The sequence below is a fragment of the Anneissia japonica genome, unplaced genomic scaffold (assembly GCF_011630105.1).
Source record: "Anneissia japonica isolate Jap-2015-1 unplaced genomic scaffold, ASM1163010v1 scaffold287943_len491860_cov182, whole genome shotgun sequence".
NCBI lineage: Eukaryota > Metazoa > Echinodermata > Crinoidea > Comatulida > Comatulidae > Anneissia > Anneissia japonica.
This window is the reverse complement of record NW_022736938.1, coordinates 9,539-35,589: the sequence shown is the minus strand read 5'-3', so window position 1 is coordinate 35,589 and position 26,051 is coordinate 9,539. Positions and strand designations below refer to the sequence as shown.

Below are 26,051 nucleotides of genomic sequence, written 5' to 3'. Positions count from 1 at the left end.
TGTTCAACTTAAAATAATAATGATTGACAATAGTACCCGACGACGTCGGTAACCCCCGACCTTTATCTGCGCGTAACCATCATAGCAACAACTCATTAAACATGCATACCAATCACATCAAATGACGATCACACACAGATAAGTAGAGACCAAAGTGTAGATGTAGTGTGTGTTTTGGTGACAAAACAGATGATGTCGTAAGTATTCTTTGATCAAATGCAATAACATATAGTCTAAAATGATATTTTTGATTATTAATAATTTGTTTTTATGAAATGTATATAACAATTAATGGTATTTGATGAGGATTTGGTGGTGAACTTGAGAGGATTGGATCACACATAGGCTAGAGATTATGGTGTGCAGCCTTTTTCATTGATACCATGAATGATGATGGAGGAGAGGTAGGCTGCAATTCAGGTGTGCAGGAGTACCTAGCTAGCCCTCAGTAGTTTCAAGAATACTAGCAACACTATATTGTATTTTAACAGCAAACTAGCCAATACAGTAAACCAAATGGGTACCGGGCGCTAATGCACTTTAGTATAGTACCCCATCCTATCCTCAATAACATAGCAAGACTGGAGTTGAGGAATGTACATTTGGGCCTGTGTGAGTGTGATGTTACAAATTTATGTATGCCAGAGAAAATTAATGATTTCACAATGAGTGATTGTGTATATGTTGCCTGTGTGGACGTGTGTATTGAGTTTTGTCGATACCGGTGGGCTGATTAAAACTACATTTGGAAATGATTTAGATCCTGTGATTATTGAGTATTCTTTTTGTTTACCACCATATTTTTTTTTTATTTATTTTTTTTTACAATAACTTTTTTTTTGTATTTTATCAGATTGGCCTTTATTTTTTTGTGTTGGCCCCTACCACATTGTAAAGTATTTTATTGGCTGTTGATATTGTTCCTGATGGTTTTACATAAATCCTTGGTGATGATTGGTGGAGCTGGTTTAAACCTAACCTGAAACTTTGGACTTTCAAATTCTATCTTTATGCACTATGGCATTTCAGAAGAATATCCATGTGTATCTTATTTGCTTGGGGGATACATCAAAACTTTGTGTGAAGAATTGCTAGAAAAATAGACTTACGTGTGCGGAATCGTAAATACTGCATAAAACATTGCTTGCATATTGAGACATTGGCCAAGGCCTAATTTACAATCTAAGGGGGTTGAACACTAATTTTAAATCTGAAAATCTGTATTTTGTTAGCCGTTTCCAAGTTCTTAGCCAAACACCCTGTTTAATGTCTTAGAAAAATCAGTTGTACAAAAAAATTTGCTATCACTGTGTTTGCGTTTCTGAGCATCTATTCTTCTAATGAACCGTTCTGCAACCTATGAGTGCTTGATATATAATGTGGGTTGTGGGCTAAAAAGTTTGCGGAATGGGGTCCTAGTGTTTTTCCATTCAAAAGTATCTAGCGTGCAAAAAAAAAAAATATTTGAAGTGTGCATTCATTCATTGTGATATGGTATTATTACAGCAGTGTTGTTTTGTTTTTTCAGATTTGAAATGTGTTTCAGGATATCATGTGCTAATCGCATTTAAGGATAAAATGCTGTCGATCAAACAAACATCTGAACTTTACTGACTATATGATTCAAAGCTGATGACGTCAGTAACAAGATAAATTTAATTTTAAAAGAAGAATATTCTGATTCTAAGAGTGTCAATAATTATGTCAATGTCATCATCCAGCCTTCCACCATTACAAAATCTGCCACAGTGGCCTAGGATACACTCCCTGGACAAATCACGCTATCCAAAGCCATTCCTACGTGACCAGATACAGGTGCTACCACCGCCCAGGCAGGTTAAAGAGCTAGGGGACAGTTTTGATGTAGCTAGTTCAGTTTCAGGTGATATGGATCAAACAGCTAGGCTACAACACCTTGAGAAAAGTATAGACTTTTTAAAACACCAGCACAAAGAGGTGCTTAGAAGTTTACATGAGGAAATTGGCCATTTGAAACAAGAAAATAAAGGTAGGAATGCTGCTACTTTCACCTCAGTATTCTTAAAACAAACTTTAGTCATAGTTCGAGCTAAAACTTAAAAATTACGTCATTTTGTATTCTTAAAACAAACTTCGACTAGCACTACGACTAAATGACGCAAACCTCGACCAAAATGATACCTCCGCAGGCCAATTTTTTTAGTCAGCGTAGGGTCAGGCTAAATCGCTGACTTGAAATATTTTCCCCACCAACAACACAACACAACAAAGTGAAACGAATAGAAACGATTGTATACGCAGGTTTGATATATCTTCGGTGTGTTAAACAAAAGAGACATCAGGTTTAGCTTCCAAAAGGAGAAATTAACATGTTTTGCTAGCCACATGCGATAGTTCCTGATTTGCACGAAATCCTGTCGCGTTGAGATCACCTAGCTTCCCCATAACAATAACAAATTTAGTGCCGTCCTCGCTCGGGCTCAACTATAATAGTTCTCCAAAGAAAGCAAATTTTCAGTGTCTGTTCAAATTCTCAATCGTAATATGTTAACAACTAATATAGTTACTATTATAGAAAATTAAATAAGCGAATGATGGTCTATTATGAGGAGATACCTTTTTGAAACACAGACGGCAGCTTAATATTCATCCATGTTACTGGATCTCTAAAATTTCGTCTGCTATTAAAGTTAGCCCTTTTCATTGGTTAGTTTGATAGTTGTGGTTTGCCAGTCTTCTTCAGTTGAACTAAAACTAGGACTTGATTTAGTCATAGTTTAGTTAAAACTTCGACTACGTTGTTTGTGAATACAAATTGGAGTTGAAGTTGCAACTAGCACTAAATAAAGTTCTAGTTCGAAGTTCGACTACAGTTTGTTTTAAGAATACGGGCGAAACATTATTGAAGAAAAGCAGCCTCTAATGACACAGCTAGATACCTTTTTGCCTTTAAAACGCTAAAGGTACCTATATTTGATTAACCCCTAAGTTGACCAATTAGATGTTTTGTATTCATTATTTGTGATTTGTTACTATTTTTGATGTATTTTGATATACTGATCTTGAAACTTGATAATTTCAGATAAGTTCAGTTGTCAATCAACCAAGGAGATATATTAAATAGATACCTCCTTAAATCAACCTATTGTAACTGCAAAAGACTAACATTTTGTGAAAAGCAACATTTTTAATGTTATATTAAATAAAGACATTCTATATATCTATATTCAAGTGGAAACAATTTCAAAATTTATGCTGGATATATCAAAGTGAATAATTTTAGCTATGACTTTATACAGTTAACTTTAAAATATAGACTACTAAACTGTTAATTAGTAAATTATTCTAAAGTAGCTAAATTTATCTCTATTTATCTTATCTTTTATTATATTTTATTATATCTATTTATTTAAAGAGTAGCTTTCACAATCTAATCCAATTGTATAGTAGAGGAAAGATCATCTGGCAAACACGATCCAGGGGTCTTACTATGATAGACATAGATAAGCAGATGATACAATTATTTTGTTTCGAATAACTATAGCAAAAAACTATTTTGCAGATTTTCATTTTAAACTAATAATGGCGAGAGGAAACAGCCCACCTGTCAAAGGTAAGATGATGGCCAAATCTATTTCTTCACCTCAAACTGCATACATTTGCTATTAATTACAAGATAGTCAAACAATAGGCCTAAGTTATCATTTCAGTCAAGTTGCCTCACAGGGGTTGAATCCTGGAAATGAATGAAGCGTCTTTATACTGTAACAACCTATCTGTCACCACCATTACATCCAATTATTGTTAAGACATAAACGTGTTGATGAAAGCCAGTTGTTAATCTTATTTGAATAGGCACTAAAATGAAGCCAGCATTAGTTGTGGAATGCTAACGCACAATTCAATTTAACCCATTTAAAGTGTTTATTCTTGGTCCAATATTTTTCACAATGTGTTGTCCTTTTAGCTAAGTGGAATAATAGTGTATCTAATCAATGACAAAGGGCATCATTTTGAATTTACAAAATATTCAACATAAGTAAAGGCTTAGCAGAGGGGTGACATTCTCATGGTCAGCAATACATTTAAAGAAAACCACTGTGTAGTCATTGCCAATCATAGAGTAAACAGCTAAGGGGATGTTTATATTTTCAATAAGCATAAGGGTCAGTACCATATCAAAATTATTCTCTAGCATTATTAGAAAAGACCACATTAATAATGAACTGTAAAATCTGCGAAAACCTTTAAAAAATTTAACTGTACAATAGGTCTCCAATTAAAGACCTCTTTTGGGACCCAGGTTTCTATGGTCTTTAGTAACCTTTGGTGTATAATTAGAATAATAAAAAAAAAGACATTTGTAAATGTGGGACCAAGTGGCCTTTAATTAGGGGTGGTCTTTTATTTAGAGGGGCTTTAATTAGAAGGAGACCTGTATTATAGCATTACATTATGTTTGAAGGACCAAAGTTAACTTCCACTGAGAAGTGAAATAAAAGACAAATTTGTTTCTCTTATTTATTATAGGCTTTTTATTACTTTGGTTGTCCTTAATCAACTGCCAACCAATGCTATCTACAAAATATAGGAAATTATGTATTTTTTATGTGTCTGTTAATTATATTATGAAAAGAAAATATATTTTTAATTATTCAATACTCAACATTCTGTCCATCTTGTATTTACGATCATATTAGTATACTATACACATGAAAAATAGTTAAATTGCTATTTAACACCTGATACACATAATAATGTAAAAGTGTCTGTTTATTGCATATTTTCATTTAGTGCCCGATGGCTACTAGGCAAAAAATTAAATGCTTTGTTCAGGGATGTCACCACGCTGGTCGGCGGTGGACGGGCCCGTCCAGCACTCAACATTTCCGACCAGGATTTACAGGCTCCCGACCACCACTATTATTTCAACAGTTTACAAATTGTAACAAAATAATTAGTTTACCTAGGGATTTGTTCATTATTATTTTTTAATCTAAAACAAAGCATGTCAACTATTGAATTTAATTAGGCCTACAGTAAGTCTCATCTTCATCTGTTTTGTTGCATTCCTCAAATTCTGGCCTAGGCCTACCTGGGCCTGGCCTAGACCTACCTGGGCCTGGCCTAGGCCTACCTGGGACTAGCCAAAAAAAATCGCGTCAGCTAGCCTTGGGCCTAGGCCTGCTCGACTTACTTAGGCCTTTTGGTTTTTAAGAGCTTTCACGAATACGGCGAACCTCCCCCACCCCCGGGAAAATGGGGGGGGGTTGTGGAACCCCCACCCCCGGAAAACGCGGAATAATCGCCGACCGGCACTTCAAAAAGCTGGTGACATCCCTGTTTGTTCATCCTTAGCTTTCCCTAAATAAATGCAAAGTAAAATTAAGTAAAACAAGCTGAAATGGTTTTTTTTTTCAGATTTTGAAAATAATAATAATAGTACTGTAAATCATATTTTGTTTGAGTGCGGTATGACATCGTTATGCCCATGTCATGAAATCACTAATTCTTGTCTCATAGAATTTGATTCAAAGCTCTGAACGAAGTAAATAATTCAGAGGTATTTTAATCCAGTTAATTGAGGCCTTTTCAATTTAAATCAATATTTGTTGGATTGTCCTTGTAAGATAATGCCCTAAGGAATGCGTGTTCTTTTTTTTCTAGTGAGCACTACCCTATGCTTGTGATAGGTGTATTCCTACAGAGACCAGTTCCCATTTATGCCTGCAAAATATTTTATTTGAAATAAAAGGTTATTTTTACTTAAGGGGACTGATATTACATTAATGTACATGCTACATTCTGTGGTTGGAGGCGATTTGGCACAGTGGAAATGGTTTGGTTATCCCAACCTCGAGGTCTCAATAATTTATTCTTTCTTTGCAGATAAAAGTAATGATTCTTTAAAGTCAATAGCGAGTACAGATGAAGGTGTTCCTGTTATTGCACAAGGTAAGGACGGTAAACCCAAAATATCATCTCCCCTTCTCCTTTTCCTTAAAAATATGAAACCATGAAGCAATACTGCATTAAAGATTTGATAGATCCAGAATGTGTCAATCAAACTCAACAACTGACCAATCAGAACGGTGCTAGAAACACGCATGTCCAACAAACATGTGTTTTATCCCATAAACACACATTTTTATGTTCGTTTACACTACTTTTTTGGGGGGGAGGGGGTGGGAAAAGAATATCCAAGGGGTGGAGCTTAGTGGAAATGTTCATTAAAATGATATGAACATTATGAAATCATTTGAAATGAAGAAACATTGAAGTAGTGGCTGTAAGTATTGTCTCAACTACTAAGCCTAGTCAGGACTGACTGTACCATTTTATTTTCGAGGGGTGTTCTCTTTTGTGAGGGAATATGCAATGAGTCGGTTTGTCCAGGTAAGTATCCACTCATAGACTACCAACATACCATTGATTTGTGTATTCTGAGCAACTGTCAGTCAAAATATTTATTCCACTCAAGTATGGAATGAAAGGCCATTTAACTCTTATGACCAGAGCACTGTAAATAGCAGGTTTTCTTAATTGATTACTCTAATTGTTTGTTTTAGCTGTGTCGTTAGATGCATTCAAAGCACGTTTCCTAGAAGAGGAGCAGCGTGAATTGAGGTATGCGCTACAAGAAGCACGCAACAGAAATACGTATCTACAACAAATGTTGGAGCAAGCTCTCAATAGAAGGCAAGTATTCTCATACCTTTTGACATAGTGTATTTGCCTATTAATTAGATTTAACACTTTTTTATCTTACGAAGTTGTCATGAATTTAATCAGTTACGTAGTATCTCCACACATTGAATGGATATTTAATGAGGTTTACTGGCATAGAGGGATGAATATGGGCACATGAGGCAAGTGCTTTATTAGTAGTAGTAAAACTTTTTTTATTCACGAAGCACAAATCAACAAATACAATGCTGTTTTTCATTATGGCCGTGAGATACCTTATTTACAATTAACATAAATTACACATTACGGTACAGCATAAAGAAAGCAGAAGTCAAACACAAGAGTTAAATAATATAGATACAACAAAAATAATCAGTGTACAGTACGCAAAAGTCAACAATTTAGTAAAATAAATATAATCTATACTTAACAATGGCAAAATAAATTATGAAACTGAACAAAATCCACTCCATAAAAGTAAACTGTAAGTTACAAAAAAGAAATGTAAAATATGAATAAAACAAAGCAAGAAAACAGTAAATTAGTGATTTATATAATGTTCATATAATTTATGTATTGTTTTTATTTCCTACACATACATTCCCCAATTACAGAATGGAACAGTAAACAGTACTCGGTAAAAATAATTCTCTAGGAAATGGAATTGTTTTAAAAATGACACAATTTGAATTTAGGTACCTTCTCACCATAATACAACTTGTAACTTTAACTTTAGGACACCACATAATGAAGTCAGTCAACAAACAACCCCACCCCATCGAGGTCTGACTCACCAAGACCCCCCTATGCCTGTTTCTACCAATCCACTCAAAATCCAACGGCCTACCGATGCATCTCCCCGATCCCCCACACTGGAGGAATGTGAGGTTATTATTAGGCATCTACAAGAAGTAAATGAAAGGCAAGGTTATGAGGTATGTAAAGATATTAATAGGGAGGTTGTGTACACATTTTCGTTGGTCAGATTTTTCGGTGTGCAACGAATATCCAAAGACGTATTATTCATCAGTTCCATCTGGTAGTTAACTGTGCAATACACTGGGAGATAGTCCCTCGCTGTTTTAATAACGAGTGTGCTGCATCCTTTGGTACTACACCTATGACCAACGGCAAAAATGGCTATTCTGAAAGGCGTTGCACTAGTGTAGTTTGCAATCAGCCCCCTTTCTCCCCCCACCCGCACAGCTAAAATGCAAGTAGAGAAGCATTGGATTTGAACCAGGAATCAGAGGTCAATGAATTTTCACAATTCAGTGCACACAAACAAATACATTTCAATATCATCATTGATGAAGTTTTCTTTGAACTATCACCTTCCTATTCAGCTTGTTTGGTTTTTCCTATTCCCTTACAGTTGACGAGATTAAAAGCAGACTTAAAAGACGTTCTTTACTCACATAAGTGGACACCGGATGCGTATTTATTAGCGAAGGCATATGTGGCGGAAGAAGAGGGCGCTGCCACTGCCGAGTAAGTAAAGATTTAATTTGTACATATTCCTGTCCTGTTTTTTCATGGAAAAAAAACAATTTTTAACTTTTTCAGGAACTGTAAACTGATAGAATTTTCTTTTACTGAAAGTTTGTATCATTTATAGCATTTTGTATCAAATAATTTTGTAACAAATCCTGGAAAAGTTAATAAGAAATTATAGTCTTAAGTGTGTACTGTAGTTAAATTAGCTTTAGGATATAAACTCAACATGGTGGTAACAATGAACTTTCTTATGTTCTCATAGAGGAGAAGGAAAGTCCCCTCGAGTGGCGCTAAAGAACCAATCCAGGAAAATGTAAGAGTTATTGATGTCTGTCATGTGCATAAATTTCTTGTACCGTATAAATAGTTTTTATATTCATTGCTGTGCTAGTGCTAGAAATATAAAACCAAAGTAATATTGATTTGATTTAGGGGCCATCCATAATTGTTATCATTTTTTTAAAGAGTAAAAGACATACACATTTGTAAGGGGTGGGGGGTGGAGCAGGGGGAGTGTTGAAAATGTAGGCATATACACTTTTGTATGAAGAAAGATAAAATTGCACACATCATTTTATTTGTGTACATTTTTTGTTGGTGGGGGAGGTTATCACAGAAAAGAGTATGTTGTTTTTTACTTTAAAGAAAATTATGGATGACCACTTAGCAACCTTTGTAATAATCTTAATTGTATCTTGATACAACTTAAATGCTATGGTGTTTTGCTTTCTTGTATGGCTATCTTGTCATATATTTTGGATTGTTTATTAGGTATCTTAACTGTATACCAACATAAAATGCTAGTAATATTATACTGATAAATGCTTTTGTCAAATATAAATAGTCGAAAATAAAATAGGTTTTAATGTGCAAGGACCATTACTTTATTCAAGGTATTTTTATTCATGTCATTTTTAATCAATTTAGTAGTTAAAGGTTTTGTAATTGTTTCATCTATAGGTTATCTTTGGGTTATTGGTCTTTGTTAACCAATTCTGTTATCTTGTATGTAATAATATAGAGTACTGATATACTTTTCTATAAATATTTGTCTTTCACACTAAGGGGGTAATGGACTCTGAACTTCCCGCCTACCTCTGCAGTTGAGCATTTCTAAGTCTCTCGTAATTTGACATTGTTATTTTGACAACCAAGAATCATAATACTGTAATAATGATAATAGTAGGTTAGTAGTAGTAGATTGATTTCTATGGCGCAGATAAACACTTGCCAATAACTTTCTTCTCCCCTGAGGGTCACTTCATGTCCACCGCAGCCAGTAAACTGGCCGAGTGAACCAGTACACCGGGGTAACCCCCTACTCATCTCGAAGGATGTACTGGGTTCTTTAAAGTGCACATGAGCATTTGTGTACACTGGGCCTACGGTTTATAGTCCTTATCTGAGAAGACTTGTTCCACCACCAGAACTATAGGAGCGAGCTGGCCGCGAACCTGTGCCGATATTTTTGGCTATAATCACGGTGCCCCTGCCTTAACCGCTCGGCCATTTGGCTCGCGCGGTTAGTGTACATGTCTCCCTCTAATTAAAGACACCTCTAATTATAGACCACCTCCAATTAGATTACAGATCACTTTCTTCATTTAGGTACCAAAGCTGCTAAAGACTAAGGACACCCTAGTGATCTTTAATTGGAGGGATGCCTGTATTATATTATTAAATTGCAGAAATAGCTTAGGGACCATCCATTACTTTCATCATTTTCACACGAGTACAAAACATACGCTTTAGTGGGAGGTGGATGGCCTTGACAGTGTAGACTTGTACAATTAAAAAGATAAAATGATAATCCCAAAATGACAAAGTGGGGGTCACCGAAAAGAGTATTTTTTGTACTCAATGTAAAAATGACAGATATATAAATATACAGATGTCCTCTTAAATGTGTCCATATTAGGGGCATAGCTCCATTAAGATCTGGTTCTACTTTGTTCTAAATCCAATAATCATTTTTGTTTCAGACCTGATGCAGCATTCCAGAAGGACACAATATCACTACCTCCCCTTCCCCAGACACACGGCAACAAAGTAGCAGAGAGGCAGAGAAGGGTGGAGGCCATCAAGAGACAGAAACACACCCAGGTCTCCTTCTAAATGTTTTAGCCTTGCGAACATAATTCAATCTTTGTAGTGAAGAGAGATTCTTAATCATGGAATAATAATGTAAACAATAAAGTTATTATGGCTTTAAAGCAGAATTTTTCATGTTCCTTGATATTATATACCTTGTCTATTTATTATCATATCTAAATTTTAAATGCAAATCTTTTTGATCATGTTTTAAATTCTCGTCTGATTTAGTAGGCTTGGTTATACGCAGAGTAGATTTATGTTGGCGATGATGTCTTTATCAAGTCTTACTGTCAATAATGATGTCATTTTGTTAATATCAGTAAATTTCTCTTCATAACAACTTCTTTTTATATATAGGTGGAAATGTACTGAATACTCAGTACGTTTGAAAACAATTACACCTATACATGTTTCTCCTGACGCACATCCAGTTATTGTCTATTCCATCACGACAATAACAATTACTATCAACACTACAGAACCTGCTGCTTACTTGGACTCGAATTCAACCCTGGCCATCAGGCGCAACATCGGTGGTCTTGAAGTATGATGCCAGGCTTGTGGTTTGAGTCCCACCCGAGAACTTGCAATTTTTTTCGCAATTTTTTTCAAACATACTGAGTATTCAGTACATTTCTATATCAGGTAGGGCAAAATTACACCTATACATGTTTCTCCTGACGCAAATCCAGTTGTTATCTATTCCATCACGACAATAACAATTACTATCAACTACTTTTTAATTATTTTCTAATTATTAAAAATATAATATATGCTGAATGCAAAAAAATATTTTTGGTATTTATAGTGTAAAAGCTTTTCTAGCAAATGTGAAAGAATATTTGTGATTCATATGTTTCATGAACTCAGTATAAACATTTTAATATTAATGTGGAGCATGCTTTTACTAGTTCAGCTACAGTAATGTGTTCAATCTTGCAAAGAACCATTAATTCCAAGCCTCCTTAAAAATATGCTTATAGAGCATGAAGGGTCCCAGATGTTGAGCTTCACTGTATTATTACTACAGTAGTGGACTTAATATTTTTTAATGGAGGCCAAAAATGTGCTGTTTTTAATCAATATACAATAATTGTATCATGCATTTGTGAGGCATTCTTCACAACTTGTGTTAAAAAAGAAAAGATAATTTCACTCATTTTCATTTTGTAAAACTCTAAAATATTTTTCTTAATATTATTTAGTTTTGGCCAATCAGCAGCTTAGTATTACGTTTTTTTTTCTCAAATTTACTTTGTTATGGATGAATTCATTTTCATATCTCCATGGGTTTTTTAAAAAATATTATTTAGTTATAGAAATTCAGCAGCTTAGCAATATTTCTTTTATCATATTATTTTAAATGTTTTATTTAGTACACAGGATTAGAATCTGGACACCTGAATTATTAGGTAAAACCAAAGTATTTGTAAATTTATGTAGATAAACAAAAGGTTTATGTAAAATATTTTATTTGTAAATTGGACAATAAACAAAAAGTTCCAAAAATGCAGTACAGTAGAACCATGTTAAGAAAAAAAGCTATCTAAAAATTAATGCAAGATGAAATAAATAATAGTAAAGCATATATTTCTTACAAATAAGTAGATGAAATAAAATGAACATTTGTGAAGATATTTATTTATTTCAGTGCTTTCAAACAAAAACACCAATAAAATATTGTCAATCGTATAAATATTTACATTGCTGGTTCATGGCTTTAGTGCTGCTAATGCCTAACTGCAACAGATGACATATTGATATGAATATTTATTATTTGCAAAAAAAAAAAAACTAAATAGATTTAGACAAATTTAAAGAACATAAGTTAAATTTGATTTTAAGTTCATTTTAACAGAATCGCTGCTCAGTGGTTGATGTAGATATTCAGAATCTCTAACTCCCTCAGACTAAAGATCTCTATAGTAGAAACCACATTATGTTTAATGCAATCTTTTAAGTCAATTGAGTTCACTTTAGTACAGAAAATCCAGACCATATTGTATGCTTATGCAAATACAATTAAAATACAGTAAATAGTAAAACATAGTTTAAGGCTTTCTTTTTGTTGGTGCTTTTTGCCAGTTTACTAAATTGTAAGATATTAAGAACATGATCTGATTGTATTTAACTTAGTGTATTGTTGTGTTTAAATGTGTGTGAAGTAATTAAAATAGCAAAATGCAAGACTAAAAATATCTTGTCTATTTTTTTACATGGCAATTTTCACAAGCCTCTTTCCAGTATTTTGAACAACATTAAAATTATACTATTCAAGTGAAAAGGAGACACAAAACTGCATTTATAATTACTGTATGATTGATACACAGTTCACTGCATCAACCGGAACTAGTGGCGGATCTAGGGAAAGGTGAAGGGGAACTTGTCCTTGGTAGCAACCAAAATATGTATTTAATAAATAATTATGCCTATATTGAAGTGATCACCTATCCCAAACCCCCTCTTTGAATCATAGATTGGTGCTTTGGATGCAACCCCCAACCTACCACCTTTCATGGATCAGCCACTAGGAGCTGATATGTATCCCTTCAATATGTAATGGGAAACTGTTATTAAGGTCAATTCTATGGTAATATATGCTTGTGTCTTCATGTAGGACACTTTTGTTTGATGTTCTTAAATGCTAGTCTTGAATGGCTCTTTATAGTAGTCTTGTTAAGAGAATAGCTCCTGAGGATACATGCCAGCACTCACCATCTCTGAGATATCCTCTATCTCAGAGATGGTGAGTGCTGGCATCTCTGAGATATCCTCTATCAGAATTTTGGCAATCGGATTTAAGAAGATAAAGTGCTCAATGTAAAGTCCAATATTTTTGTTGTTTTATTATTAATATTAAATTTCACATTATTATTTTCACCAGCCGCTGAAGTCTGTCAGATCGTGGGAAGATTTAACTTTCTTCTTTGAGGTGCTAGTGCTTATTGGGGTTGTTTCATCAGCTTCCCTCTTGTTACTAGAAAAGAAAATAGTAATTATTAGGCATCTTTAAATCGTGTTATCACCATTGTTATTATTTTTATCATTTGTTAATAGGCTAAAAAAACTTAATGTTGCCCAAGCAATTAAAGAAAGGCTTAATGACTATCATCAACCTCGCCAGCCTTTTGACTGGTAACAGTAAGTTTATACCTTGTTTCGCAAAATTATTTTTTTAAGATCGTCAGGAGGACGGGAAAAAAATAGTAATGGGATGGTTAAATGCTATGAATTTACATAATTAGGAAGAAATATACATATCTTATTTTTGGCAATTTCAAGGTAGCAGTAGGCTTTTTCTGAAATTTCCATTAGGCCTTGGGGATAAAATATTTTTTTTTTAATAAAAAAAACAAGATTTCCAAATTTTAGGTCAGTCAAGTTTATGCCTTATATTAGCAAAAAAAAAAAAATACATTATGACAACACGACATCAGTTCGCCATTTTTCTTTATTTCTCACTACCAAAATCACTACATATCATAGAGGGCAGTAGACAGAATATTATGATAATATGGAGTGTGGTATTATTGCCAAATTTTTTAGGTACATTAGTTAAACAGATCTTACCTGTTTTGCCACCCACTTGACCCAGATATGTATTTACCAACACCAGATCGATACACCACTGGTTTATCTGATTCTTTGGTAACTGGTTTTGAAGGCCCAGCTTTCTTTGCTTCTTCTTCATCCTTTACCCGTTGTCTATCTTTTGCCAACTGAGAAATAATAAAATAACGATCATAAACATCTTGCCACCTTTGTTTATTTGGAGGTTGGCAGTAATCAAACATAAATTCTCTTTAAATTTGACATGTTCTTTAAGACTATATGATCATGATAGCAATGATTAAATTCTGTAAACAAATTAGTGATACTCATAAAATGGTTTTGGGAATGGTGTTGCTTCCATTAGTATTGTTCACAGTGATTTTGGGACAATTTTTGACAATACTGTATACACACATTTAAACGTAAATTAAAACAACATCTATTAAATGACCTGAAAAATTGATAAAGCCAGGCCTAGTTTCTCCAAATACAAATGTGAATGTTTGTTTTTTTTTTTTAATTTTATGCCAGGACCCCAATGGAAACTAATCCATCTGCTTTGGACTAATTGGGCCATCCTGAATCCAGTCGTTTTTGTATTTCTATGTATTTGTCTTTGGATTCAAAATCAAAACAAACAAACAAACAAACAAACAATAACATTAACATTGATAGGCCTATGTATAACACAAGTACTATGTTAAGAGGATAAATAATAGATAACATAACCACTTCTCCAAAAAATTGTAACAAGAGCCACTCTCATTTAAATGCCTCTATCAAATAAAAAACAATCTGAAGCTTCCAAATGTATGGCTCATTCCATTTTTTATAGGGGTCACAATTTGGAAGAAGTCACTTTCGGGAGGTCTGGTTAATTCAGCTTTCTTAAATACATCTAATTTTATTTTGATACATGTTGTTGAAACTCATCGGCACTGATTTCCGGGAGACAAAATGATAATACAGTAGTAAACAAATATCATGAATTTGTGGGAGGTTGGTTGTTTTACTGGAGATTCTTGCTTGCTCGCAGGAGTGGCGGACGCCATCACTATTTCTGTGAGAGTCCTCATGGAAGATTTTGGACCCCTTTTACAATGATTAAGAATATATTAAAATTATTAAGACCTACAAAGGACCAATACATTTTTGAATACTAAACAACAACAAACCTGTTCGTCAGCCTCTTCATACGGATTAACGAATACAGTGGCTTTTTCAATTTTAATCTCTTCAGTAGGTCTGTCTTTGGAATCTGTCTTAATTTTCTCCATAACAGTTAATGTATCCAGACCTCCAACCACTCGACCAAACACTGTATGCTTCCCATCAAGGTGACGGCATGACCGGTATGTCAGGAAACTGGAGATAATATGGTGAACATTTTTTTCAGCTTTTTCATAATGGAATTTATAAGTAAATCACAATGCAAATTATACAAATGTGTGTTCACATTTTTAAATATTATCATATCTTTATTTCCATATACATAAGTGCACTTCATATTCATCATTTTTTCAAAAATAATTGATACAATATTAATACCACGTTCAATTAAAGATATCCATCTCGGAATCTATCTTTTCTTTAATATCTTTTCTTGGAATAAAACCCATGTTGATTAGGGTCATTAAATATTATTATTGTGTCTATACCCTGCTGTTTATTTTTGTTAAATACATATTTAAAATTATGCTGAAATACAACTACTTAATTACTGATACAACATGATTCACTATACCAATGTTATATACAACTTATATTATTATTGACTGGGAGTGCATTCCAGAATATTGGTCCCGTATATCTGATATTATGTTGGAATAAATTCTTATGATCTTTTCACTGTTATATTTTTCACTTTGTTTAATTTAGTAGCTTCCTCGATGATTTCTTCCAGGTTTTTCAATAAATTTATATTACTCTAACAAACAGCCATTATAATGAAATAATAAAATAGAAGAGTAGGAATATTAAGACTTACAATTGTGACTTGTTGGTGTCTGGACCCGAGTTGGCCATACTTAGCATCCCACGTCCGGTGTGAGTTAGATTTGGTTTGAATTCATCCTTAAAAGTTCCTCCCCATACAGATTCTCCTCCTTAAAAGATGAACATACAAGAAAATTAATTATATAATACATTCACATGTATAATACATTCACAAATATATAATGTATTCACATGCTTTCCTTTTTTCGGGATTAGTACTGTGTATCCAATGGAAAAGGCGCGGTACAATGCCCGGCCATCACATTCAAGTTATAGAAATCACATTTAAGCAATAGAAACCAATCTGTTCTTATCACTTCAGACAATGACTAATGATGAAGATGCTAGTTGTTAATGCTGTCATGTCATTGACAATGAAATTTGACAGCCACAACCCATGTTTACAACTATCGTTAACCATTGCCCAAAAATGTACCAATGTGATCGAATCAAAACAACCTATTTAGGTAAACAATGTTGCCTTAACCACATAAGCCATAAATTATATTGCATTATTTAAAGAGTTGTAAAAACATTGTTACCTTTTCCAGTTGCAGTGGGATCACCTCCTTGAATCTATTTAATATAATAATAAAACTAATTTATGTCATCAAAAATTGCCATTATATGAATTATCGTCCTTCACTGTTTAGTGCACATGTTACAGAGCATTGATTTTAGCATAGATTTTTTATTTGATTCAAAATGCTTTTAAAGGACATAATATGATGTTTTACATTCCCTGCACACACCACCTCTCTCATTATTTCAGTTTCTTTTAATTAATGTAGTAATATATAAATTTTTAATTTATTCACTAATAAATTATTGCAACTAATAAATTACTGTTTCGGATAGGTATAAGTAGTTCACCTAGATGTGATTTTTGTCTAAAAGAGGATCAGAATCTTATTCACTTGTTTTTTCAATGTTCAGTTGTACAAACATTCTGGAATGGCTTATTGAATTATATATTTCTATGCCAATTTCACTTCTAGACATTTGTTTTGGATGTCAAACAAGGAACGATTTTATTAATACAATAATATTCTATGGAAAACATTTTATTTATAAATGTAAGTATATTGATAAAATGCCAACTTTTAATCATTTCAAAAAAGATATAATCTTCCTAGAGAAAGTAGAGCAAATAATTTCTTTAAAACAAGGCAAACTTTCCTTTCACATAGAAAAGTGGAAAACAATAATTTGATTGAGGTTGCATAATTAGATAGATATTCTCAACTGTCATTTAATATTATAATGTATTTATTAGGTTGCATTGTAAAAGTTAACATTTCTTTGGATGTACTCTTGTATAGCATGTTTTATTTTAAAATGAAGCAAAAAACGTTGAAATAAATAATTTATACCTACCATAAAATTCTTGATAGACCGGTGGAACACTGTGTTGTTGTAATACCCACTCTGACAGTGTTTCATAAAGTTTTCACAAGTTTTTGGTACCTAAAAAAACACTTACATTTTAAAATGTATTCTTATATTCTTCCTCATACATTCCTATAATTTTACTTGTAAATTAACATGTAAAATAATCTTTTATAATATTTTTTTATTATATAATTTTATTACTATTTTAATAAAAACTTCCTTGTTAGTTAAGTGTACATAAAAAACAAACATTAATCTGTTGCCATCCAACTTCTAAAAGATTTTGCATTTTCTTCATATACTCATTTGCAATATTCTTTCTATCAATGTATGCACTACTCTATCCACAATCTTTTTCCTTCACATTTTTAAATTCAGCATTTTGGCTTTTGCAACAATTAAATTCCTAGTATTCTGTTGTAGAACATATTTTATGTGCAGAAATGAGGTTGCCATTATAAACTTACCATATCACAATGAAGCTCAAGGTTGAGTGTTCCTTTATTAGTTGTCAATCTAACATAACCCTTCTTCTTAACCCTTTCATACCGAATAATGTCTTCATCAATCACAGCTGTGAAAAGGTAAAAGATGATGTATGTGTGGTGATTGCTTTACAACAATTAATGAAGAAAATGTGAGAATAGATTTATAACTAGAAATGAAGATAATTTATGGATAGATTTACAACTAGTATGACAAGAAATTGAGAATAAATTCACAAGTAATAAAGAGAATGTACAGACGGATTCACCAAGTAATGACATGAAATTGGGCATAAATTCACAAGCTATGAAAATAACATGAGGATAAATTGTGAGGATAGATTTAAAAATAATTAATTTTGTTGCATTCAAAAATGCAACAAAATACCACTGGTAGCTTTGAGGCTTAAAAGTAGCATTGTATAAAGTAATCCTTATAAAAAATTGGTACAAGATGAAATTAAAATCATTAAGAGCAGTTCATCAGAATTTTAGTAAGCTCACCAATTGGTGAGCTTATTAAACAAACCTAACCATAGACACTGTTGGTCTAATAAACTTGCAGTACAATAAAATGTCTGGCTTTGGAATCAGAAGTAAAAATCTTGGGGAGAGATTATATGCCTATATAAATTTTGTGAAAGATATCTTTTTTGTCTACAGCACAATAAGATGTAAAATAAGATACATTTTAGTACCATCTAATATTTATGATAACAACAATGAACATTTTAAATCAAATTCATAATCTAATTGCTTACCAGCTTCATGTTGAGTTTGAGGAGTCATGGCAGTTGATGTGAAGCCGGCAGCCACCATACCAGTACTAAAATGAGCCTAAATATATAAAGACAACAAAAACATATATGTACTTTTTAATACCAATGCAGTAATGCATCTTAATAAAATATATACAGCTTTTAATCGACATGTTTCGATGAGTAGACGTCATCATCAGGTACTACTGCTTATGCTATTACCAGTTTATGGTTAGATGTAAACAAAAAACAAGCCAATATTGAAGTAAATCATGTATATAGTGGTCATGAATACTATGGTAAGTCATGTATATAAGAATTAGAATGAAATATGTACTTTCATTTAAGTGTAAAAAATTTACTTCTAAATTTGATCCCAAATTAATGGAAAATAATTATGCTCAAAATAAAATGTTATCGTTACTGTTATTTTTTTCCCATTAATTAAATAAATTGATTGATTAAGAGAATATATTGCATAAAAAAAATCAATGGTAAGCGGTACATACAGCATTGAATGAATCTGCTTTCTTTACACTCTCCTCCTTTTTTTCCTACAAAAGACAAAGGATTAAAACACGATTTTAAAAATATAATAAAACTATGAAGAATATAATATTGGATAAACAGAGTTCAAGTTTCTTTTATTTCAGTAAAAAATGACCTCCGGCCCATTTCTCACAATAAAATCAAACTAATAAAATAAATGATTTTTTTCTAAATAAATTTCTAAATTTAATCAATTAATCTATTAAAAATATATTTCCCAATGCATGTGCATTTAAGTTAGGTATATATTTTTTCCGAATGTTTTTTTTATATAAAATGGACAGAAAAAAGGAAATGACTTTCATCTTCTAAATTCGAAGAATCATACAATAAACAATTTCTATGTACCCTGTCAATATTCATATGTCGTAGCTTTTCAATAATCAAATTATGGCAAGATAACCTAAACTGTGAAATTATTGTTCTGTATCTGTACCCCAGACTTATAAACATAAAATTAATTGCCAAAGAAGACTACAAACTTACACATTAGAGTACCCAAATTTAAATGTATATTATAATTTATAATGAAAAAAGACCACCCTCCTATGATATGACATGGTCAAAAAAAAGTGAAAACACAATTTTCGTTTTTCACCTAACACATTTCAGTACTAACTCAGCCTACATGGTAAAAACAATGCAAAGCCGCCAGTTCTGTGACTGAGATATGCTGTGCTGCATTTACTTATCTAGTGGCTGTTGAATGTGAACAAATATTTTAATACTTTTAATGATAAATTAAAATAATGATAACATTCCCAAAACAAAGTACTTACCGGTGCCTTATAATCTCTATAAAGTTCACTCAGAATATCTTCAGTTTCTGAATTTGTTTTATTCAAGTAATATTTTGATCCTCCTTTAGCTTTCCTTTCCTCTAATGAAGAATAAAAAAACTTGAAATAATACTTACAGACATTATTATAATGAATAAATGTAGTTGGCAATACTAGCAACGTACAGTGCTCGATACACATATAATGCAGAGCGTAAATATTGAAAATGTAGAACTTGTAGAACTGGGTATAATCACTCCACCCCAGACTGTTTCATGCTAATGCAATCTTCAGGAGTGAGAGAATACAACGATTGTGCGAGTATATGAATGCTAAAACAGGTAACAATGCAAATGAGTTAATTGTTTTTAAGTAAGTATTTGTTGTTGTGCCTGCATTTAGACAATAGCTCGGTTCTTTTGTTTAGTATTGACTGTTTGTCTGAATATATATTATGTGAAGTTTTTCGGTTATGCATAGGTTGCAGCGTTTTGTTTTTGGGGAGTAAGCCGATGCTCTGTCGATAATAGACCATTTGATATTGTAGGGTGTGTTGCTGTCTTTTAATTTCCATACGTATTTGGAGAGTACAGTGCTGTTTCTGTGTTTGGGGGTGTTTAAAGTGTATTTGTGGTTTGTGTATCGGGTTTTGAATGGTGTGTCGGTGATATATATAAACAATAAAACTATTTTAATATAATTGCTGCATACAATATTAGGCTGGTTAATTTACAATACAATATATTCAATATCACTTTATTTGCCATACAACATCAACACATTGTACAATAAAATATTATTATAAAAAATGTATGCAACTCTATACAAAGTAGACAAAAATATGTAATGGTTACATTACCCATGCTCTCCTAATACAGAATTTTTAGAATGTGTTTACATTTTTCAGAAGAGATTAAGCTAGGAATTGAACCCACACCCTATTGAGTTACTTGCCTCAAGCACCATATCACTTTACCATAAGCCTGTACTGACAACAAGGGTTGATAATTTTATCATTAATAGTATTTTTTAGAATAATCAATAATGTATTTGTTGGAAAAGAATAACCAACTATTGCACAAATACTAACAAAAATGCTTATAAAAGTAGTGAATGCAGAGTCTAATTAATACGTCACAGAAACTATGGAGGACAAGGGAGAGGTGGGAGATACACAGAAGAGGGACAAGGGAGGGAAAGGACCAGGCAAAGTGACATGAAAGGTAGGTACAATGACAGGGAAGTCAAAGACAAAGGGGAGAGGGACAAGTAAAGGGACAAGGAGAGGGAGGAGACAAAGGGAGGTGGGGAAACAAGATATTGAAAGGGATAAGATATGAGGAACCAACCTTCTGTTTCTGTTTTTATGTTGTTTTTCACATGATGAAAGGCAGAGATGTTGAACTTCTCTAAATCATTCGGATCCTGCAATGTTATGATATCCTTTCGTGTGAACACTTCATCTGTCAAAAGATCTTTCCAGTTCTTTGTTTTGATGTTTAACTGATCAACAGCCTGCAACCATAATGAAGGTAATGCTATATTTATACAGTACATGATACCGCTGTCTTCTATCTTGGTATCCTCTATACACTTGAACTTACAATCACATGTTATATAACAAATACATATTGAAGTACTACACTACATCGTTTCACATATTCTTCAAGGGTTAATGCTTAGAAGACATTGCTGCTACAGAGATTGCAATGATGTTATACAGGGTTAGCAGTGATGATACACTCAGATATACAGGGTTATCAATGATGCTACATTGAGTTAGCAATGAAGCTACTGCAGCTGAGGAATACAATGGGATTTTCAACAGCTATTTCTCTACTATTAGAAATACACCACTGCTGACACAGTGCTATTACAGTCTGTATCTGCTGCTACATGTATGTCTCTGTTGCTACAAGAATATCACTGCTAGGATACATCTTGCTCAGATACCGCCAAAGTAATATTACAGTATTATTACAGAAAGATTACTGCTACAAGTACAATATATTGCTTTTATAACAGGTATGTCTTATATCACTACAGAGATATTACTGTTGCTATATGAATGCCTTACTAATCACTACTGCTGTAGGAATATCTGTTGCTACAGGTATATCAATAGTGCTCCTACAGGGATATCACTGGTGGTGCTCCTACAGTCATATGGCTACTAATACACTGCTAAAACAGGAACGGACAGAAGCATTTCTTACCTCCTGTGCATAAACATTACCAGTTGTTTTGATGGCCACAATACTGGAGTTGTCAGTAAAAACCTTGAATGTAACTGGACAATGGTACTTCCCTAATGAATAAATACAGAAATTGATTGATTGATTTATTGATTGATTGATTATTGAATAAGAACAGGAGAGGATATGACTGTACAATGCTTAACTTGCTGTCAACAATAATAATAACAATGATGATGATTATAATATTAATAATAATAATAATACTAGTACTAATAATAATAATAATAGTAATAAATGTTGGTCTTATATTAAAAGCCTATACAGTATATGTTTCACATCATTATCTTGTTCATTTTATTATTAACACAGATACAGATAACTTTATTGTAATCAAAACACAAGGTACAATTATGAACATTTCCTTCTTTATTGCGAATTTAGTCCAGTGCAATAATGAATATAAATATATTAAATGGCACACATCACAAAAAAACAATTCTAACTACATGAAATCCACTTTCAGAAAATCCAAGGCAGAAAAGAGCTTCTAAATCTCCAGTTTTATTATTATTTGGCATACTAATTCTTCCAGACATTAACTTACATGAAAAAAAAAAAATATTCAGCTCACTGGCAGAGTATTTTCTAATGTTACCGTTAGCATTCAAACCTAACATGTACAATCTTGCACTCGTTGAGGGGAGGGACAATCATGGATAAAGTTCCCTGCAGGCTGCCCAAAGAGGCAAAATAGACAAGATCCACTGATATTTTTATTGGAGGGCCAATGACTTACCAGTGTACCATATGCTCCTACTGATAATGGTTAGGGAAAATTTATACAGGTCTCCCTCCAAGACCGCTTTTGAGACTGGTGTGTTCATCGTCTCTAGCAGGTTTGGTCTCCAATTAGAACAATATTTATCATAAAATAAAGCATAAATGTTCATTTTAAGACCACAAAAAGAGGTCTTTAACTAGAGGTGGTCATTATTTGGAGGGAACTTGAATTAGAGGAAAACATGTATTTAGGCTGCCTCATATGAGCTATACTAGTATATTAACTTTAGATTTGTTTAAGCATTGCAATGCAACATTAAGATTTTTAAATTCACAATACAGGTACTCTTTTTAGAGACCTCATAAGTACTGCATACTTAAAACTCACCATTTGAATTCTTATGAATATTCAACTTGATTAGACCCTTGGTGTCCATTTGCTAAAACATAGAGACAATTGATTCATTATATTTCTGCATGCTAATAAAAAAAAACAATGATTAGAATTTGATATATTTGTCTCCTTTTCAAAGGATGGATCTATGGATTTAAATAAGTTTTAATTAAAATGAATTGAATATTATTAGTCTATTTATAAACTACAAAATATGATGCATGGGAAGGCAAAAAATACATATACGGATTGAACCTAGGACTGTACGATGGCAAGATGAGCACCTTCACTATAATACCACAACTCTATTATAATATAATATTCTCACCTCTCCTGTGATGGGATTCAATCCGTAACGTTTCAAGTATGGAAGGATGCTTGTAAGGTCAAAGATCACACCCTCCTTAGTGCAATAAGGATGTTCAAATGGTTGAAGTGAAAGGCTGAAATAACAATGAAGAAGATATTACAAAAAATATAAAATTATTATTAAAACAGTGTCTAGAAAATTGGAGTCAAATTTTACAAATTTCTTATATTTTCTATTCAATTTCATATTTAAGCCCATGGAACCTAGAAAAAAGTAAAATGTTTGACTATTTTGAGCTGTTTTGTTTGTGTGTTTGGCCCTGCCCCCATCTTTGCTGTAGTGATGATGTTTTAAAGATGTTTGAAAGATGTTTGTAACGATGTAAGTGACAATAAATGTAACAATATCTGACGATATATGACAATGTGTACAGTGTGGATGTATGTGATAATATATCAACATAAATAAACACAAATAGACATACACTCCTGACTCACCTGCAGTGATCAAATGGCAAGCGTTTGAAGTCTGACTTCCCACTTCCTATGAAAACAAAATTTTTAAATATAAAAAAAATACTGTGGTGTAACTTGAAATTAATAACTATCATAAAATATAAAATCTTGAAATAATTTCACAGTCTCTGATAGCATAAGTTTATCATATCATTTCATACTGGTGTTAATAAAAATATAAAAGCCATTAACCATTAGTGTTAGTTTGTACTTTAGCATGTAAATACTTTATTGATATTGATGACAAAATCAGTGATTATGATAATTATCCAGACTCTGTAAAATATGGTCTGCTTAGGGAAATAGCCCTACATCACTATTTATTACAAGATTTAAACTCAAGCAAATGTGGCAATTCATTTACTGCAAACAATTAAAATATGATTACAATTATACTTACTATAAACTATAGGCATAGGCCTAGGACTAACTATATAGTATTATCATGCCATAATTAAATAGGTCCATATTCCTATTTTCTTACCTTTTTTCTTTCCACCAAATAGGTTGGTCCATTCTTTTGATGTAATATACCTGGATATATTCAAAAACATTTATTAAAGACTTCTATTTTTTAATATAATAATAATTGCAAATGATTATTCACATATTGTCATCGAAAAGATCACTTCCTTTCTTCAAATATTGGTGGTGGGTATATAAGCCCATATAGCTGCCTAACAAGAAAAACACAAACAATTCTAGGTCTCGCCTAGGGCTGGGCCTAGATTTGGCAAAGAGGGTAGAAACCAAAATTAGGTTCTTAGGCTAGACCGACGTCAAGTAAAAATGATAACTTTGCTTATATGTCTTACATCTTATCAGATTGATGCTGTCGTTTCCCCATGACGGTCGTTGTTTAAACAAAACAATACCGAAAATAAAAGGTTACTTCTTGTCCTACTTAGCCCTTTCGTTTTCCACCCTCAGCTTAGAGCTAGCTCCGCAAAGAGAGCTGCTCTCTCGTGTTGAAACGCCTCCTACTGCGTCAACTCAAATCAAAACACGTCAACTTAAGCAACCAACCGGCAGCTCACGTCACATTAGAATTTACTGTTTAATCAAGGAGGTATTATACCTCCTTGGTTTAATGTACTGTATTTATTGTATTCAATTTGAGCTTGATTGTTTTCAGTAACGTTAACCAAGAACCAATGGGCAATTGATTAGGCCTACAACCATACAAATATATTATATGATCATTACGTTTGGAAATTACGATTTTTCCTTCCTTTTGAGACACCCAGGGGCACCCTTATTAAAGGAAAAGTTCAATATTTACGTTATCTTTCAATATTTTTCTCGACGAGAGCATTGCCTCTCCTTGAGTTGTGCAGTGTCTATAATTGTTTTAAATGAACGTAAATAATAATTAGATTGTGAATGCATAATAGTGACGTAACTACACCAGACCTTACGGTGAATAATTATACACAAAGTTAAAATCATGAGATTTACATTTATAATACGCCTACATAAATCTAAAGCTTCAAGGGGGTTACACCTAGTGGTGTATATAGGGGTGCGCGAGGGGGGCACGCCCCTCCAAAATTACTCTCCCCCCCCCCAGTCGGCCCCAAAAAATTACGGCCAAAAAACACCTCAAATCACCTTATTTTGCATATTAGCACCCCTCAACTGATCATCGAGCACCCCCACCCACTTCACCTTCGCCCCCCACCCATCTGCACCCCAATTTCAAGACTTCTAGATACGCCACTGGTTACACCCCATTTAATGGGAACACACCCCTCTCCCCACAGGCGTTTCGCGCCAAATTCTCTCGTTTTTCACTATCAAAATGTTGGCATGTATGGCAACTACAAACAAATTAGTTACACCATCAAAAGGGCTTCCCTGAGTTGCTAACCACATTAGTTTACCGAGCCATACTATCAGTGATATAGGCTTTTAAATCTCTTTAAAAATTTCAAATCTGTTAAGGCTAGAAGATGTGATGAGATAAGTTGGTTCCTCTGTCTTAAATCTAATGTTAATGGTTCAATCAAAGATTTAGGTTTTATGAGTGAATATTCTTTTATATATATATATATATATATATATATATATACTGTCTCTTATACACA

General features: G+C 33.0%; 2 protein-coding genes across 4 annotated transcripts; one reads left to right on the top strand and one right to left on the bottom strand.

The window, feature by feature from the left end:
• The first annotated feature begins 81 nt into the window (after nucleotides 1-81).
• Nucleotides 82-12,453, top strand: LOC117116956. Of its 2 annotated transcripts, XM_033261103.1 has the most exons (9): nucleotides 82-197; nucleotides 1,529-2,008; nucleotides 3,542-3,592; nucleotides 5,869-5,934; nucleotides 6,549-6,678; nucleotides 7,403-7,601; nucleotides 8,042-8,157; nucleotides 8,426-8,476; nucleotides 10,146-12,453. In XM_033261103.1, the coding sequence occupies exons 2-9, from the start codon at nucleotides 1,702-1,704 to the stop codon at nucleotides 10,276-10,278; spliced, it is 1,053 nt and encodes a 350-aa protein (XP_033116994.1). In that variant the 5' UTR covers nucleotides 82-197; nucleotides 1,529-1,701; the 3' UTR covers nucleotides 10,279-12,453. The 2 variants fall into 2 exon arrangements, with proteins under 2 accessions (XP_033116994.1, XP_033116995.1); XM_033261104.1 differs by lacking the exon at nucleotides 8,426-8,476.
• LOC117116955 (RING-type E3 ubiquitin-protein ligase PPIL2-like) lies at nucleotides 11,883-24,939 on the bottom strand. Of its 2 annotated transcripts, XR_004446843.1 has the most exons (18): nucleotides 24,780-24,939; nucleotides 24,449-24,498; nucleotides 23,947-23,992; nucleotides 23,468-23,582; nucleotides 23,134-23,185; nucleotides 21,984-22,075; nucleotides 21,117-21,282; nucleotides 19,768-19,868; nucleotides 18,949-18,993; nucleotides 18,443-18,518; nucleotides 17,664-17,770; nucleotides 17,182-17,271; nucleotides 16,347-16,380; nucleotides 15,797-15,914; nucleotides 14,985-15,174; nucleotides 13,828-13,976; nucleotides 13,036-13,234; nucleotides 11,883-12,994 (listed from the first exon to the last, which is right to left on the bottom strand). XR_004446843.1 is itself a non-coding variant. In XM_033261102.1 (17 exons), the coding sequence occupies exons 1-17, from the start codon at nucleotides 24,809-24,811 to the stop codon at nucleotides 13,135-13,137; spliced, it is 1,563 nt and encodes a 520-aa protein (XP_033116993.1). In that variant the 5' UTR covers nucleotides 24,812-24,939; the 3' UTR covers nucleotides 11,883-13,134. The 2 variants fall into 2 exon arrangements, 1 of the variants encoding a protein (XP_033116993.1); XM_033261102.1 differs by having other exon boundaries at nucleotides 11,883-13,234.
• Nucleotides 24,940-26,051: the final 1,112 nt, after the last annotated feature.

What these genes read in the sequence shown, in the direction of transcription:
- LOC117116956 (XM_033261103.1), top strand. Translation starts at nt 1,702, where the DNA reads ATGTCAATGTCATCATCCAGCCTTCCACCATTACAAAATCTGCCACAG. An exon ending in AAACAGCCCACCTGTCAAAG is followed by an intron (nt 3,593 to 5,868) that starts GTAAGATGATGG and finishes CTTTCTTTGCAG; the next exon opens with ATAAAAGTAATGATTCTTTA. An exon ending in TGTTCCTGTTATTGCACAAG is followed by an intron (nt 5,935 to 6,548) that starts GTAAGGACGGTA and finishes TGTTTGTTTTAG; the next exon opens with CTGTGTCGTTAGATGCATTC.
- LOC117116955 (XM_033261102.1), bottom strand. Translation starts at nt 24,811, where the DNA reads ATGGGGAAACGACAGCATCAATCTGATAAGAT. An exon ending in CAGCATCAATCTGATAAGAT is followed by an intron (nt 24,499 to 24,779) that starts GTAAGACATATA and finishes GAATATATCCAG; the next exon opens with GTATATTACATCAAAAGAAT. An exon ending in TCAAGTGGGTGGCAAAACAG is followed by an intron (nt 13,235 to 13,827) that starts GTAAGATCTGTT and finishes TTTCTTTTCTAG; the next exon opens with TAACAAGAGGGAAGCTGATG.